Source organism: Diadema antillarum, unplaced genomic scaffold (genome assembly GCF_040938485.1).
Source record: "Diadema antillarum isolate AM-2024a unplaced genomic scaffold, OU_Dant_1.0 seq00001671_RagTag, whole genome shotgun sequence".
Classification (NCBI taxonomy): Eukaryota; Metazoa; Echinodermata; class Echinoidea; order Diadematoida; family Diadematidae; genus Diadema; species Diadema antillarum.
In genome coordinates, this window is record NW_027272368.1 from 661603 (window position 1) to 678485 (window position 16883).

Sequence of the window (16883 nt, forward strand, 5' to 3'; positions counted from 1 at the left end):
ACATGCGTGAATTGTAAGTTAAAAGCTTTATTTTGGCTTTGAAATATTATCTCGGTGCAATTTCTGCCCTATGACAGCTGATATAGCTTGACAGAGAGTCAAGAATGTATGTGAATGTAAATGAACATTACGTCGCTTTAGTAACGTTAATAATTTGTTGGTGAGTATTGATAAACTCTACGATTTCATTTCGCTTGTACAATCCCTGTTCATGCAAGTAGTATACTGGCCAAACAGTAATTACTTTGTTGCAATATCAGCCAATGAAATGAAATGACCTCATGAAAGCTTGGATATTTTACATGAAGGGAGTCACCATCTTCCCAATGTTTCCTCAGTATTCATCCAATTGTGTAAAGCATTATATCAAATTGAGGTAAAAAAAAGAGCAGCAACGTCTTAGTTTTGCATCAGTCAGGAGCCAGTATTGCTAAAATGCGCACTGATTATGAATTTTAAAAAAAGTGAATGAGGTTTTGTGAGAGAAAAAAAAGAGAAATGTTTGTTTTATGAAGTTATGCTTATATCGTCATGACTTACGGAAAATCTATTTTGTTCTTATCCCAGAACACTATCGAACAATGGCTTGACATCACTACGCAGAGACGCTTTCCAGGGGCTGAATCACCTGCTAAAATTGTAGGCTATCTACGTTCCTTATGCCGCATGGAATCATTAATTTAGTCATACATTCCTTGTGACAGTCATTAAATGGAAACACTCTTCATGCTCATAACCTATAATAGCTGGAGGAGTGATAAGTTTCATTATAGCGATATCTTCCAACGTTTATTTAGATTTGACTAATACACGAGTGTAGTCCTTTATTACCAGGTCATTATGTTCATAAACTTAATAAGTGTAAGCTTAATGTAACCTATCAGTGTACGAGTGCATAAGAGAATAACCATCCTGTCTTACGATCCACAAGTATCCCTGTATACGGCATTGAGAACCTGTCATATTATTTGATTTTTGTTTTTTTAGATGTGTATTCCACCACCTTATACACAGTGTCGTCGTGATTTAAAAGAAAGAAAGAAAGAAAGTGATATTTGAATTCTAAAACCAGACAGATTGGCGAAGCATTAAACCTCGCAACTTTCCTTGATTACGTTTTGATAGAGAAATACTTAGAGGTAGTTATCAGTTTTTGATAAATTTGGTCATTTCAAGAAACCTGTCCGGAAATCCGTTGGAGATCATTGAGATGGATACCTTGTCTGACTTGGCCCAACTGGAAGAATTGTGAGTCCTACTCTTTGGCTTTTAAAACGTATTGTAGGTAAACGATTTGTTTCTGCTTTGCATGTACACGATGTAATGGATCGACAGCAAGTGATAATACAATGTCAGTTTGGTTCATTTCCTGTTGTTTGTACAGTGTGCTTCCGTAATACTTCGGGAATGGCTCATTCGCTGCACATGATTGTGAATAAAATAGATGCGTTTATTTATCACTCACTCGTTTATAGTGTTGATAGCAAGTAAGATAATGTCTAACTTCATTTTGGGGCCGATGAATATGATTTTTTTTTTCATTTCCAATGATTGCTTTACGTGCCATTTGAATAGACAATGTGAATAAACTGAATCATATTGTGAAACTCTTTTTTTTTTCATTCGCTTTCTGTTGATGTTGTTTTATCACAATCCTTCGATTATTTTCAGGGACATCCGAGAAACTAACATGGAAGTGGATGCAAACATAAATGCCTTCACAGGTCTGAATATAAAAATCATGTAAGTACTCAGACGTGTTTCATAAAGAAAGACATCCTACCCGAAAGTCACAAAGTTTTTGTGTTTATTTATTTTTGTAATGATAGGGTGTATATGAGAATATCAGTCAATTTTATCAGCTTACCATAGTACTATTGCTGTCTGAATGAGGCACGTGTTCGTGTTTGTATCATTGTCTATATCTGTATCTGTATTTTCCGTAAGAAAAACAATTCTACAGTTCTCGTTTAAAAAGTTTAAAAACGATTAAAAGACAAATACTTTATAGATATTCTTACTACAGAATACTTTTACAAGCTTGATCAAAATGATATTACAATAATATTGTCACTTTCACTAACATTTGACTAAAGACATTCATTACAGCAATATCACATCAGTCTTATTCACTTTTTTGCTGTTATTTTTCCCCAGTCACGCTGACAAGTTCGCCTTCTGTTGTCTTGTTGAAGTCTTTGGCGTGAAATGTGATGCGCCTAAAGATCCATTCTCTTCCTGTAATGATCTTATGGCCAACACTGTTCTACGCGTCTTCATCTGGATCCTAGGCATCAGTGCCTTCGTGGGCAACGCCTTTGTGATTGGCTACCGACTGATGCAGAAGAGGCGACAACGAAAGGAAAACGTCCAAGCGAGCCTCATCACTAACCTGGCCGTCTCTGATTTCCTAATGGGACTCTACATGATCACCATCGCTGGAGCTGATGCTTACTACCGAGGAGACTACGCCTTCCGTGCAGAAGATTGGAAAGCTAGCACTCTATGTATTTTCGCAGGAATGGTCTCCGTTATTTCAAGCGAGGCCTCGGTTCTCATGGTGATGCTAATTAGCCTTGACCGGTGTGTGCACGTGGTGGCGCCTTTCAAACGAGGCCTCCATTTGGCGCCGAAGACAAGTCACTTGGTTGAGCTTTTCATCTGGATGACTGCATTCCTACTCAGCCTCCTACCCATTGTTTTAAGTTCGTACTTTAATGGTGAATTCTATGGTCAGACAGGTGTCTGTCTTGCCCTGCCTCTGACGTCACAACGACCATCTGGATGGCTTTATTCACTCTCCATCTTCATCTGCGCAAATTTCGTCGCATTCATCATTACATTTTGGTCCTATGTCGCCATTTTCCTCTCTGTCAAAACGTCACAGCGTAAGGTGGGAAAACGGAGTGCTAAAGGGCGAGAAGACAAACGTCTGAGAGAAGAGATCAAACTGGCCACCAAGATGGCTCTGATTGTCGGTACTGACCTGCTTTGCTGGATGCCAATCATCATAATGGGGCTGATGTCATCTGCCGGAAGTCTTGACCTGCCAGCAGAGGTAACAGTAATATCCACGTGACTTCCCTAAATGATCTGATTATGCGCATTTTCATAATGATTAATTGAATCATCTTTTAAAATCTAAATCGTGTTCATTATCCTTCTGGGGGGAAAAGCATTGTTGCCAATGACTGGAATGAAATGGTTTTTGTCAGATAAGGTAGTAAGCGCTTTTTATAATCTGTGATAATGTGTTGAAGTTACGAAGCAACGTTTATAAACTCCTTCATGTCCTTATGCCAGTTTACACCCACCTCGAGCCAGGATTACATAGGGCGTGAATTCCACGCTTTCTTAATGTACGGATATAGATTCTCATCCACTGAAGAATTTTAGGAAAGTGTCGTCATTATTGCCATGTTTCGCTCATATTCGCCTGTTGAGTTTAGTTTTGTTTGTATTTTCTTCTTTATGGTAACGAGGTAGAATATACACTCCTAACGACATTTGCTGATGCAGCTTTCTGCTTATTAACATTTGCAAAAGGTATACGCCTGGACGGCAGTGTTCATCATGCCCGTAAACTCGTCCCTCAACCCATATCTCTACACCATCTCCACCATCTACACTCAGTACAAGCGACGACAGAATCAAGAGACTACGGAGACAAAGACTAGAGGTGAATTCAAAATAATTGTCTTCTTTATCCGTTCACATGGGCTACTATCAATCTTGTACTATTTGTAGGGTATACTGAGCCTTTTCGCCCATTCTTAGTGGTCTGCCGTGATTTCTTTTGCATGTGAGAAGAGTAGTCAAATATTCCGCCAGAAACGTTATTGCATAACGAGTCATTTCAACTGAGTGATATTTCTTTCTTGTGTCAATTAGGTTAACGGGCCTTTGATCAGTCTGAGAAATAGCACCATCTTGTTGAAATTTTCCTTTATGGAATTGTTTAATTAAAGTTGCTGTTACGCACAATGACTACATGTTGAGCACTAAAGTCTTGTATGACATAATCAAATTTCAATCAAAATAAAAAGGCAGGAGACACCAGGGGAGCAAAGCGACGGTGTAGAAACTTTAAACTTGGTGTGTAAATTACTGATGGTACTTTTGAATACAACGAATGAGAGAAAAAAAGAAACTTTGGTATGTTTTACCGATGCCTAAATTAGATTGCCCAATTATATATATTTTTTTTCACAGAAAGTGTAAACTTCGAACTCACCACCTCATTAATAACTCCCTTCACTACGCTCCCAAGTCCTGCACCACAGCGCATGTGTAATTGGTTGTCGAGTTACTCACGTGACCTTGATGATGACGAGCTAAAGGTCATTGAACGTGACCTGGCAGACGCGATGACATCACTCTACTCCGAGGGACTGAAAGTTGAAGAATTTCTTCATGTTGAGAATCTGGCTGTCCAAACAGTAAGAACGACGCAATGCTATCACTGATTTTGAAAGATTTATTTCCAAACGAAAAACATATTGAATTCTACAGCATACATCACGTTCTTCCATGTTTAGCTGATTCTGAGTCACGACATTACTTTCAGATCAGGCAATCCGACCGCAAAGTCTTGATTTTGAGTAATGTAAAACCAAAGTAAATGCGTGATTAAACAAACCAGTGTCAAAAGTACAAGCGGAATCTATGTAGTGATTCTTTTTTTAAGCAAAGATTTGAGCGGATGTCATAAACCTGAATTTTCGAGTGCAGACCTGGGGGCATTCCATGAAGCATTTTATCCGACAAAGTTGTAGGACAATACAATGTGCTTTCACCCAATCAGATGCAAGGTTTTCAGTAGCTTGTAACAGTTTGTCAGAAAAAATATTCGACCAAAACGCTTCATCTGTTCATGAAATGCCCCTATAGGTTAATCATTTTGAGTGTTATCACTATTTTCAACTGATTTTGTTTCAGAATGGAGCAGGTCGAATCTCTCAGGCTTTCCTTGTGCTCGATGTGCCCCTACCCCTTGGAGACGGGAAGATTTTTGGTCTAAATGGCAGCAAAGATGTCGATGGACCCAGCACCAGGAATCTTGTCAAATTACAGAACATCTTCGATAGGCTTGCAATCCGCCGGAGCAACAACAAACTCTAGGTTTCTCGTAAAATAAACAAGTTATCTTTGGTCTCATGACCGGCAAAGCAGCATGCCCTCATTCATCATAGAAACAGTGTCTGTGACACTGGTTTTTATCATACACATACGCACATGAGACATATATATAATAATGTTATCATTATTATGTTCAAAATCGCACTGCGTCACACAATTACTAGTTATGGGCCAAAATGAGTTCAGAACACAAGAAATTAGATAACACCCTCTATAAGGACAGTGTTTATCTTTGAATTGTCTCATATAGCTCCCATTCAGAGAATAAGCCAGTTTGTAATTACAGTGTAGCTCAGTCATGTGCACATTTTACCAAATGAAATAAATGAAATTTCTTATTTTTTCTCAGTTGGTTGGGCACTTCACTCGTTTTCAAAGCAGCATAATGTCACAACTTGCACGACATAACAATTTATGGAATTCATGTTGAAACAAAATGAACGTGCGTAGACCGTGACCAGAATGGTCCGTCAACTTAATTTGGGATGCATCATTTTATTGTTGTGTATCAAATGTGTTCACGAGTATTATAAATGTACTTGTAATTGTAGCCAAATAATAGGCTTTAGTCAACATTTTGTTATTGTGGGGTGGATGTGCTGGCAGGCACCATTAAGAGGGAGTACATGAGTGATCATTAGACTACATCACAGATGCTTATCTCAGTGACATGTCAAGCAACATGCCTATTATAACAAGAATAACCTTTTTTTCCCGCTCTTGCACAAAGTGGAACTACGAACTGGCTTATTGTGTCATGAATGTAAGGCTCAGAAATCGGCTCTGGTTGAACAATGGCAGCCAAATTAGTACTAGCGGAAGTCAATAGCAATCGAAACACGCTGTTAATAATATGTCTTAAGTATGATAATGACATTACATGACGTTTCAAATAAAAGACGTAAAATGCCCAACAAGGAATATTTTCGGAAATCTTAAGACCGTCAGTTTATGAAATCGCCTGTTATTATGTTTGTAACAATTTTTCGCCTTCGGCTCCGCAATAGGAAATGATATTATGTGCATTGTATCATGTTAGGGCTGAAAATAAACTTCTTTAAAACAAATGTTTTAAAGAAGTTGTTTATGGTATCATTGTTGTACATAAAAAGAAAAGATGGAAAATCATAGTCAATATCAATTTCACGCACTTTCACGTCTACATAACCTACTGTACGTCGTTCTCTGTGCAGTCGGTTCCTTTAGTGTTATAGATATTTATTGTACCATGGAGTTAAAATTCCATGCTTTTTTTTGTCGTAACTTTGATATTGTATTCTGCACTTTACATGAAAAAGTTAGTAAGTGATATCTTTAAAATCCATATGCTTCGATGAAAATTGTAAGATTTTAAATACCTGATATTCACTACACTAAACTTTGATTCTAATGTTAGGCTGTTACGGAAGAAATGAAATTCTTACCAACAGTAGACTTATGTGATCTGTCTATCCGTTGTTAATCTATGTACTCTACCTGATAATGTCAGCAAGTCGTAATATATGCATGGTTTCTATGAGAGCGACATGCTAGTACTCTAAAGGGAAACTTATCTAACACCCACTTGCCGTGGGGGATCTATGGGGGGAGGGGGTTAGGGGATTCACCTCCCCCCCCCCCCCCCCCCCCCACCGCCCCTTCCCCGGGCTGGCCAGTGAAAATTTGATGTGCATAGAAAACGCCACAATGTGTGCAGCATATACAAAATATGTTCCTAGCACTCTGTTTCAAAAAAAAAATGAAGACTTTTTTTTTTCTTGTCAGCCGATTTGGGGAGAGAAGTGGCAGTAAAAAGTGAAGACTTTTGTTTTGTTTTTCTTGATATGACCCATTGTTATTGGGTAAACCCTACCCCCCCCCCCACCTTAGTAAAATATAAATCTGCCCTTCACTTGCTTTGCTCGTCCTACCGTATCAGATATTACCGACTTATCAAACAAAAAAACTAGTGTCAGCGACCAACGAAGAGTGGTATGATATATTGTATTGTATAGTACACACAATGATAAGTATATTAATGCCGATCCAGTCACCGCATGGCTGGTTCTAGTTCATTTAACCTCGATAGTAGTTTGCTTCAGCAAGCCTGTTCTTCTTAGTGCAAATTCGTGAACAACGTAAATATAACGTCGATACATACAATTATTACAGATTATATGACAATGTTCACATTAAACAAGAAAACATAAGAATTACAACAAATGGCAAATATCTAAACTAACATAAAACAAGATTGAAGGAAAGTACAACAAATTCCCGTTTAGTTGCTCAAAAGTTAACAGAGAAACAGTTTGAGTTTATTCGAAACTGGACAAGGGGAAGTTTACATTTCAAATCACGAGTTAACATGCTCCATCCAACTCTGGGGTCCTCTTAAAGAGGAAGTTCTTTTCACAGATTTTGTGTCACCTTACACAAAACAAATTTCTCCGTATAAAGTATTACTGAAAAAAAAAATATGGGTTTTTCAAAAGTTTTGCGGTACATATTCTGGGAGAATTCCATTAGAAATGTTCATCGTGTAATCAACATTAGTAATTGTCACGACTGTGTAAAATGTGTTCTTGTATTAAACTTTATTCCCGTGATTGGTATAAGCCTGTTGATGTGATGGAAGATGTGCGTTTTTTACTTTATTTGCCGATGTTTTAGTTATAGAACCTGCAGTTATGCGTTGAATGCACATGATTTTTAAATAATGGACATTTGTGGACAAATAGTGGACACTTTCAGTGCCGTGTTGTTGCCAATTTACTGCCCGCTTTAAAGTGACCAGGGTTCCCACAGTCATGGAAAATCCTGGAAAAATTTGTGGTCATGGTAAGTCAGGGAAAAGTCATGGAAAAGTCATGGAATTGCATTTACCTCTTGGCTATGGCAGCTTTCGAGTTTGTCGTGTCACGCAACTCTCATACCCTGTGATCATATACTCTGCCAATATAATTGGTGTTCATGATTTCCATTTTCCCCAGTTTTGTGACATCCCAAATTCTACATAACTCCCGGGACATATACTAATGATAATAGATGTACATGTCATGAGTAAGAGAGTGGGTGAAACGAATGGCTGTGGGGAGGTGGAGGCCAACATAACGTGTCTGATTTTGGAAACCGTGCCAGAAAGGAAGTCATGGAAAGCAGCAATTTAGTCATGGAAAAGTCATGGAAAAGTCATGGAATTCTGTTTTCAAATTTCTGTGGGAACCCTGGTGACTGTGAAAGTGACATGTCTTTGAATGGCTATTGACGTCTGACTCTGTCTTTGACTATTCCCCCCCCCCTAAAAAAATAATAAAGTCTTTTACTTGCAGAATAATTGATAGGCATTTTCAGTCTGATCAAGAAAATCATAATGATAACAAGACAAGGAACACTGCTGGGGCTAGTGAAATAACAATGTTAAAGCATCGAGACTGCCTTTACGCGTGACAGAACAACACTGAGTGCGCACGCTGTTTCTATTAGTTTCTCTTCAATAAAATTCTGCTTGTAGTTATGAAAAGATAATTCAGAAAACTGGTTTCCATTTGTTCACTTTATTTGTCATGAGAGTGTTTACTGGTAAATAATAAATACTAACATTGTTTCTGTTTTTGCTTTCTGATGGATGGTCAGAAACAACACCGATTTTGATGAATGGTTGGTTATGACGGGTGATGTTCATTATTCCGAAGGTTCGTTAATCCGAAAATGAAAAGAAAGCGCGTACTAACGAACCTTCGGAAATATAAACCTTGTTTCGTTTCGGATTAAAGGGATGGTACAGTGTTGGTAGAGATGAAAATTGGGTTTTTAAGTTTTTGCGAGATACCAAGAAAACACTAATGATAGAGTACAGAGCATACCATTTTAAGAGGTTTATTAAAGTTTATTTGATGAAAATCGGGTTTGGGATGACTGAAACATCCAAAAACAAAGTAAAACTAAGCGATCATAATAAAGTGTGGGTCCCACACTTTCTTAGAATCGCTCTTTTTTTATATCTCAGCCATTTCAAAACCAATTTTCATCAAGTAAACGTTGAATTCCTCATAGAATTACATGCTCTTTCATATTTGATAAGAGGTTTCTCATTATCTCACCAAAAAATGTTAGAAACCTGAAATTAGGTATCAACCAAAACTATACGATCCCTTTAACAAACCTTCAGAATAACAAACTCGCTAAACTCATTTCTCCCCCCCCCCCCAATTTTCGGATAAATGAAATTTCGGAATAAGGAACCTTACTTAATTTCCTGGTTAAAAAACCTTGGGAATAGCGAAACTTACTTCATTTTCGGATTGATGAGCCTTCGGAATAACAAACTGCAAATGGTATTACATGTAGTTGGTAGTGAGGCGTACGTATATGAGCGAATGGATCAGCGTGTGTACATTGTACGTCGGATTAAAATGGTGTAGAAGACAGAGAAATACACATCACACATAGTGCCAACTCCCAGTACAGTTTGACTGCAGTTACTTCTATCGATAAGTAGTAGGTAGACGTTGGTCACTTTCACTCTATTTAGAGTCCACTTTAATATTGAACGACACCTTTCTCTTAAGACTGCAGTAATGAATGAGTATACGTTTTGGAAATCAAAACACACAATATGGCACACGTATATCCCTAGCCACTGTGCTGTGTTCTCTGGATGCAGCCTTTAATGGATATCCCCCACCCCATCCCCCATCGATCGATCTTTCACTCCCCCCCCCCCCCCAAAAAAAAGGGGGGGCGATTGCACTCATCTTGAAACACTGTTACGGAAATCGAGTACATGTATGACAATTATAGTATATAGACCTTATAGTTGCGACATACTAGTATATATGACCTACTGAGTTCATTATTATGTAAATGTTCACCATACATTATTCTCGGGAAATGGGTCTGTACATTCATTCATTCATTCATTCATTCATTCATTTATTTTTCATTTCCAACAAAAACATATAAATATATTACAAAAATTGAATACAGTGCATAAATTTCATCATACAAAGTAAAGGATAAATTTACAGAAAACTTGTAGGTATAGGAAAATGTTGGAAATGGGGAGGAATGCTAAAAAGCTGAGCTTGTAGGCTGCATTCCCCCCACACGTAATACAAGAAATTATATGATCGATAGAATGATAAGCATTGAAAATGGATGAAACAAAGAAACTAAGACAAAAACACCTATAACCTAACTTATCCGAAACAAAAACCCTGAACAATCCCTACACTAAGTCGCTGTCATGCCGGAAAAGAGAGGAGAGAAACAGAATAGTATGTGTGTGTGTGTGCGTGTGTGTGTGTGAGTGTGTGTGTGTGTGTGTATGAGAGAGAGAGGGGGGGGGAGAGAAAGCAGCTTAATGCGTGGAGTGAAGATAAAAGACAAAAAAAAATAGAAGGACACGAGAGGTAGTGGATGGATGGAGCCGCTTAGCTGTAATTCCTATAGAATATAAGGTTGGATTTTACACCTCTTTGCAACCAATAAAGAATCAACAATTCTTATAACTATTCAAAATATTTTTCTTCAGATTACTCTTAAAAGAACTTAAACTTGGAGATGTCCTCAAACTGTTAGAAAGGTTGTTCCAATATGTAGGTCCAGCAAATGTAAATATAGACTGTGTAAACATTGTTCTAGTTAAAGGCAGATGGAATTCATCTGAGTGACGAGTTGGATATTTATGGAACGAGCGGTTTCTCGCAAACATGCTTGTGAAGACAGACGGCAACAAATTATTAGAAAGTTTATACATAAATTGGCCAAGACAATAATAATAAATATCAGTAATCTTTAAAATCTTGTTTTCAGAAAATAAAACATCGGTGTGGGCTCTCCAAGAAACATGACAAATTATTCGAAGAGCTTTTTTCTGGAGACGGGACAGTCTGTCGAGATATGTTGGATGTGTGTTCCCCCAAGCTATGATGCCATAATTCAAATCAGGTAAAATCAAAGCTGAATATAACATTAAAAGGGTGGGAATAGAAAAATAATATTTAACTCTATTAATAACACCAATATTTCGAGATATTGTGTGACAAATACTATCAATATGTGACTTCCATGAAAGTTTATTGTCAATAAACAAACCTAAAAACTTCATTGATGCAACTTCGTCTATAACTATATCATCTATTTTTATATTATTAGGAAGATTATTTAAAGTATTACTAAATAATATGCATTTAGTTTTAAGAAGATTTATAGACAACTTATTTGACCTTATCCAACATAACAATTTCTTTAATTCAGAATTTAACAAATCCACCAAAATATGAGGATCTGAATGAGAAAGAAAAACATTAGAGTCATCAGCAAAAAGTACAAAAGATAAAATATTAGAAACATTTATATCATTTATATACAAAATGAATAAAAGAGGTCCCAGTAAACTACCCTGAGGAACACCACAGGTGACAGATTGGTTGCAGGAGTTTAGACCAGATAGAAAAACGTACTGTTTACGATCAGAGAGGTAACTCCTGAACCACTCCAAGGCCTTGCCACGTATACCATAGTGACATAATTTATGAAGTAATATTTTATGATCAATGGTATCGAAGGCCTTGGAGAGGTCCAGGAAGACACCCACTGTGTGATGAGCCCTATCTACTGCTTTGGCTACTTTTTCAATAAAGGAGAGAATTGCTTGAGAAGTGCTATGTCCTTTGCGGAAACCAAATTGTGAATCAGAAATGATATCATAAAAATCAAGAAATTTAAGGAGTCTAGAATAAACAACTTTTTCTAACAATTTTGAAAACGATGACAACAATGAAATTGGTCTGTAATTACTAATATCTTCCTTATTACCTTTCTTATAAATTGGGATTACTTTAGCAATTTTCATTCGTAGCGGAACAACACCACTGCTTAATGACAAATTAAAAATGTAAGTTAAAGGTTCAACAATATTCTCAGCTATATTTTTCAAAATAACGTTATCAATACAATCAGGTCCCGAGCTTCTTTTACTTTCCAAACTCATAATGATATCTTTTACTTCATAACTAATAATCGGATCAAAAAAGAATGAATTTGAGTTGGGTAATTTAAGAAATTCATAGAATTTTTTTTTGACAAACAGGAGTACAGACGGGGCTAAAGTCCTTGTGAGATGACCAGTTGGTAATCGTTTTCTGTTTATATTATAAAACTTTCTTTATGAACTTTTCTATTCTGTATGTTTAACTTTACCATTCTTATCAAATGCGAACGAAACATGGAGAAAAGAGTTCCCCTTTATTCGGGCTACGATCACAACTCAGGACGGCGTCCAGCAGATTTGTAGCCCGGTCGGTCTCCGCTTTTTTGGAGAAACTCTGCTTTGAAATTTCAGCAGGCTGATTCGGGGAGTTGTGACCGTAGCGTAAGTACGATATATTGGCCGTTATATCGAGGAGGTACTAGGCGAACTCGCCTAGTACCTCCTTGGTTATATTAGGCTGGTCATAATCATTATCATGTCGTGTGTCGTGTTGGAGTGCCATGGAGTGATGCAGGGGCAGCTGCTGAGGCGGATGCGGGGGAGAAGTTGCCCCTTCCCCACACAATGTTTCTCATGGTGGGGGAGGGGAGGGGTGTGTCATTGAACCAACCTTTACCCCCCCCCCCCCTCACACACACACACACACTCACACATTCGGTTGCCCTTGTGTTCTACAGTAAAGTAATAAAAATCATTATGTGCCAATATAAGTGCCTAGTACACATAATAAATAACATCAGAGGAGGCTGTAGCAAACTCGCAAAATAGCCGCAGTGATAAAAGCTGAACGTGACAGGAGGTTCCAGATCTTCGTTTTATCGGGGGAAGAACAATCAGAGCGCTAGTACAGGTAAGTGTGGAATGTTTTTTCCAAGGTAAGCAAAGGTGGATTATAATCATTTTGTTAAGGTCGTTATTACTGAGAAGTACAATGTCCACGTTCCTTTTATGTGTATGTTAGACAAGACAATCGTATTGCTTTATGGCTACAGAAGAACGTTACAGACGAGAACAGTCGTCAGAAGAAATTCTTACCTCTATGAATCCAGTTTTGACAGATAGATTTTTTTTTTGGATATCCTTTGATAATGTGAGACTACGAGACGATCGAATATAATACTACTTTGGTATAGCGTTCATACTCTGGTGACATGACATGTATTGTGTTGTGGACTGGATGGGCATAGACAGCAAGAGCACATCTCTTCTTATTGATATAACTCAGTACATGACAGATTACTAATACATAAATTAATGGGAAATGTATTTCTTTTTTCAATTTTTCTTTTTCCTTTTCTTTTTTTTTCTTTCTTCTCATTGTATATATTTTGATTTGTTGTTTAATTGAAGAAACCGTATTACTTTAATTCATACTGGACCCTCCTGTAAAACAGCGGGACCATAATGGTCCTCTTCGCTGAGTGAGGCTATCCAGCCGTATTATTTGTTATGTGTTTTTTATATCACATGATTTGTAATGTTGATTTTTATATTTACGGAAATAAATTACCATACCATATCATACAGCAGGTATTGTAATGGGTTTTTATAAGTCCTGTCATACAATAATGTGTATCTATACATAAAAGATATACCGAGTAGGAGGAAATACTGCTTCAGTCCAGCAGGCACAGTCAAATAATAATTATATCAACCTAACTCTATTCAGTTTGTTTAAAAGCACACATGTAGACTAAATATGTAATGCAGATATTGAGCCTTTCGAATATCTGAGTAGTATAGTGCAATATTGCAGTCATTTTCAGTAATCTGGTTAATGTATGCATGAATATGATTAATTGAACCGAGATCATTTATGATTATGCCAAACATCAGTGATTCTATAGAGCTATAGAAATTTGTATTCGAAGAAGCACACCATGGGAAAAACGGTGGGATCCTCTGGGTTAAAACTTACTAGTACTATATCAAATGAGCACCACTGTAATACTTGTTTTTGCTCTTAAGTTCTTCTTTGTGTCTGTTTTTACTGTGTTTGTTTGTTTGTTTGTTTGTTTGTTTATTTGTTTTGTTTTGTTTTTCTTTTCTTTGCTTTTTGTTTCTTGTTTTTCGTTCATACTCTGTCCGGGATCCCCTGTATGAATATTCTTACGAGGGGAGAATCCTATATGACCATTGCTTCTTTCATCACAGCTCTGCATTCCATTTGGTTGTCATGCTGTTTTTGTGAGAAAGTTGCAGGTAAAAAGAAAATGAAAAAGAGAATCCCACAAAATTTTTCTGTAAGTTGGTATTACGTAATGACTTCCCCCAGATAAGCAGATTGAGAGAGCTCGTCTCCCTCCAAAACCAAGCTAAGAATCTACATCTTTTATTCCATTAAGCTTGCAACTGCTCCGATAATACGTATCATGAAGATACGTGCAGCTACTAGACAATGCGAGTAGCATTTTCAGAGTAAAGCTTTTCATAGGAAATAACTGCGTCATCCACGTTCACGGTCTGTTCAAACACCATTGTGTTTATTGTGCAGGGGTCATGGTAGAGCTGCATTAATTCATTGTTGCTGGCAGTGGCGTATCTAGGGAAAACGGCGCCCGGGGCAAGCGCGAAAATTGCGCCCCTAATTTCTGAAAAAAGTGTTCAACCCCAACCCCATCCCGGTAGGGACTTAAAAAAAGTCTACATGATATGCCTTTTCAAGGACTTAAAAGGGGTCTTTTGAGGGTGATTTAAATGTAATAGATTTAGATAAATTTTGGCGAGCGAGCGCAGCGAGCGAGCCGAAAATTATTGTATATTTCCGCGTCATCATCACGTTTTGTTCTTATCTTTTTTTGTGTGTGATAAATGTTGGCGAGCGAGCGCAGCGACCGAGCCGAAAATTTTTGTATTTAAGCTTACAAAACATGGAATTCTTGTCATTTTTTGCTTATTAAATCTGACAATTCTAATCAAGAAAATTAATGGTGACGGCCTTATAGATAACGATCTATACCAACAAACTGAGGACTTGAAAAAAAAAACTCTTAATTAGTACGCGCGAGTGAGCCGAAATTTGTATATTTCCGTCATCATTATACGTTTTGTTCTTATCTTGTTTGATTTGGTTTTTTGCGCCCCCCCCCCCATGTTCGACACCTTTGGCGCCCTCGTTTGATCCAATGGGCGATCGCTTCAGAACGAAAGAAATAAAATTGCAGCCGCTGCTCCGTGTAACATTTTGCCTTCAACGATGGCATGTGTGAATACAATATACATTGTCATTTTGTCCGCGTCATCATCACGTTTTGTCCTTATCTTCTTTTTTCTCTTTATATGAATTTTGGCGAGCGAGTGCAACGAGCGAGCCGAAATTTTAGCTTACAAAACATGGAATTCTTGTCATTTTTTGCTTATTAAATCTTACAATTCTAATCAAGAAAATTAATGGTGACGGCCTTATAGATAACGATCTATACCAACAAACTGTGTGAACACAATAAACATTGTCATTTTTTGCTTTCATCTTGTTTGATTTGGTTTTCTCTCCCCCCCCCCCCATTCTCCCTCCTTCCCGTCCGGGCGAGTTTTTTTTTTTTCTTCTTCTTCTTCTTCTTCTTCGTCTTCTTCTTCTTCTTCTTCTTTTTTTCCTTCTTTTTTTTCTTTTTCTTCTTCGTTTTTCTTTTTTCGTTTTTTTTTCCTTTTTTTCGTTTTCGGCGCCCCCAAAGAGTGGCGCCCGGGGCACGTGCCCCCCTTGCCCCCCCCCCCCCCCCCCTAGAGACGCCACTGGTTGGTGGTACAAAGTTTAGCGTCTTAGAGCTATGTGATGGCTAGATGAATGGGAGAGCTTTCTCTTAGCTTCATTGTCTCCAAGAAGCCACTTTCGAGTATGACACGCGTGACCCCGGCTCCGAAGTTGTACTAATTGTGTTAACTAACGCCCACATTGTGAAGAATAAATCTGGCAGAGCGTTTCAGCGCTAGGACGGCGGTTCAGCTTCTGGAACGTTCATCATCATGTCCATGAATGAACCACATTGATAGGCGGAGATTACATTTCTTGCGTTCTGCAACGTCTGTTTGTTATCGTGACGTACCTGGAAAGACACATGAAAGGAATAACATGTTGAAATTACATTCCATCGAAGTGAGTAGATACGTGTCAAGTGAATAGGGCAGAACTGGACGCAAGAATTGCAACAATTTGAAGTGAAAAGGCCCAGTCAGTCTACGTTACGCAGCTATCCCTGGGATGAAATCTAGCAGAAATCAAGCTTTCCATTTGGCGTCATAGTCAGAGGAAGCAGCACAATCAGCCACTCTTTGGTAAGAATTAATGCGTTCATTTTCGATTATTTTAGCTAATGAGGTGCCTCACTGCAATTTTTTTTTTGTCTTAACAGCAACAACCAGATACAGATTGATACTGACTCAATACGACATGTCCGATTGGTGCTTTCTCCATTATTCACACAAGTAGTACTGTGTATTATGCACAACGAATGTGCTGAATGTCTTCCCAAAGTTCTTCAAAGACAGTGATCAGGGGCGGATCCGGAAATTCCGTTAAAGGGAGGTGCCATTACAAAATTAAAGGGGGCACACGCTCCCCCATTTTTCCCCTTTTCATTTCTTTTGTTTTAACAAAAAATAAGGAGGGGGCGCGAGCCCTGTGCGCACCCTCTGGATCCGCCACTGGTGATGTTTTAAAATTTTGCAATTTTCTTTGTTTTTTGAGTCGGATTCTGACAGATCAGACTAATCCTGCTTCCAGTCAATTGCCACTCACCCACCATCGTCAAGCAGTGAATGAAAAGACGAAGAT

At 38.0% G+C, this 16883-nt stretch overlaps 1 protein-coding gene across 1 annotated transcript; it reads left to right on the top strand.

The window, feature by feature from the left end:
- The first annotated feature begins 2164 nt into the window (after positions 1–2164).
- On the top strand, positions 2165–5121 carry LOC139711571 (G-protein coupled receptor GRL101-like). Its single transcript, XM_071623448.1, has 4 exons — positions 2165–3058; positions 3547–3679; positions 4213–4439; positions 4939–5121. Exons 1-4 carry the CDS (start codon positions 2252–2254, stop codon positions 5119–5121), a joined length of 1350 nt encoding a protein of 449 aa, XP_071479549.1. The 5' UTR covers positions 2165–2251.
- The last annotated feature ends 11762 nt before the right edge of the window (positions 5122–16883 follow it).

Coding starts and splice junctions, on each gene's coding strand:
- LOC139711571 (XM_071623448.1), top strand. CDS start 2,252: ATGGCCAACACTGTTCTACGCGTCTTCATCTGGATCCTAGGCATCAGT. Junction 3,059..3,546: donor GTCTTGACCTGCCAGCAGAG/GTAACAGTAATA, acceptor CATTTGCAAAAG/GTATACGCCTGGACGGCAGT. Junction 3,680..4,212: donor TACGGAGACAAAGACTAGAG/GTGAATTCAAAA, acceptor TTTTTTTCACAG/AAAGTGTAAACTTCGAACTC.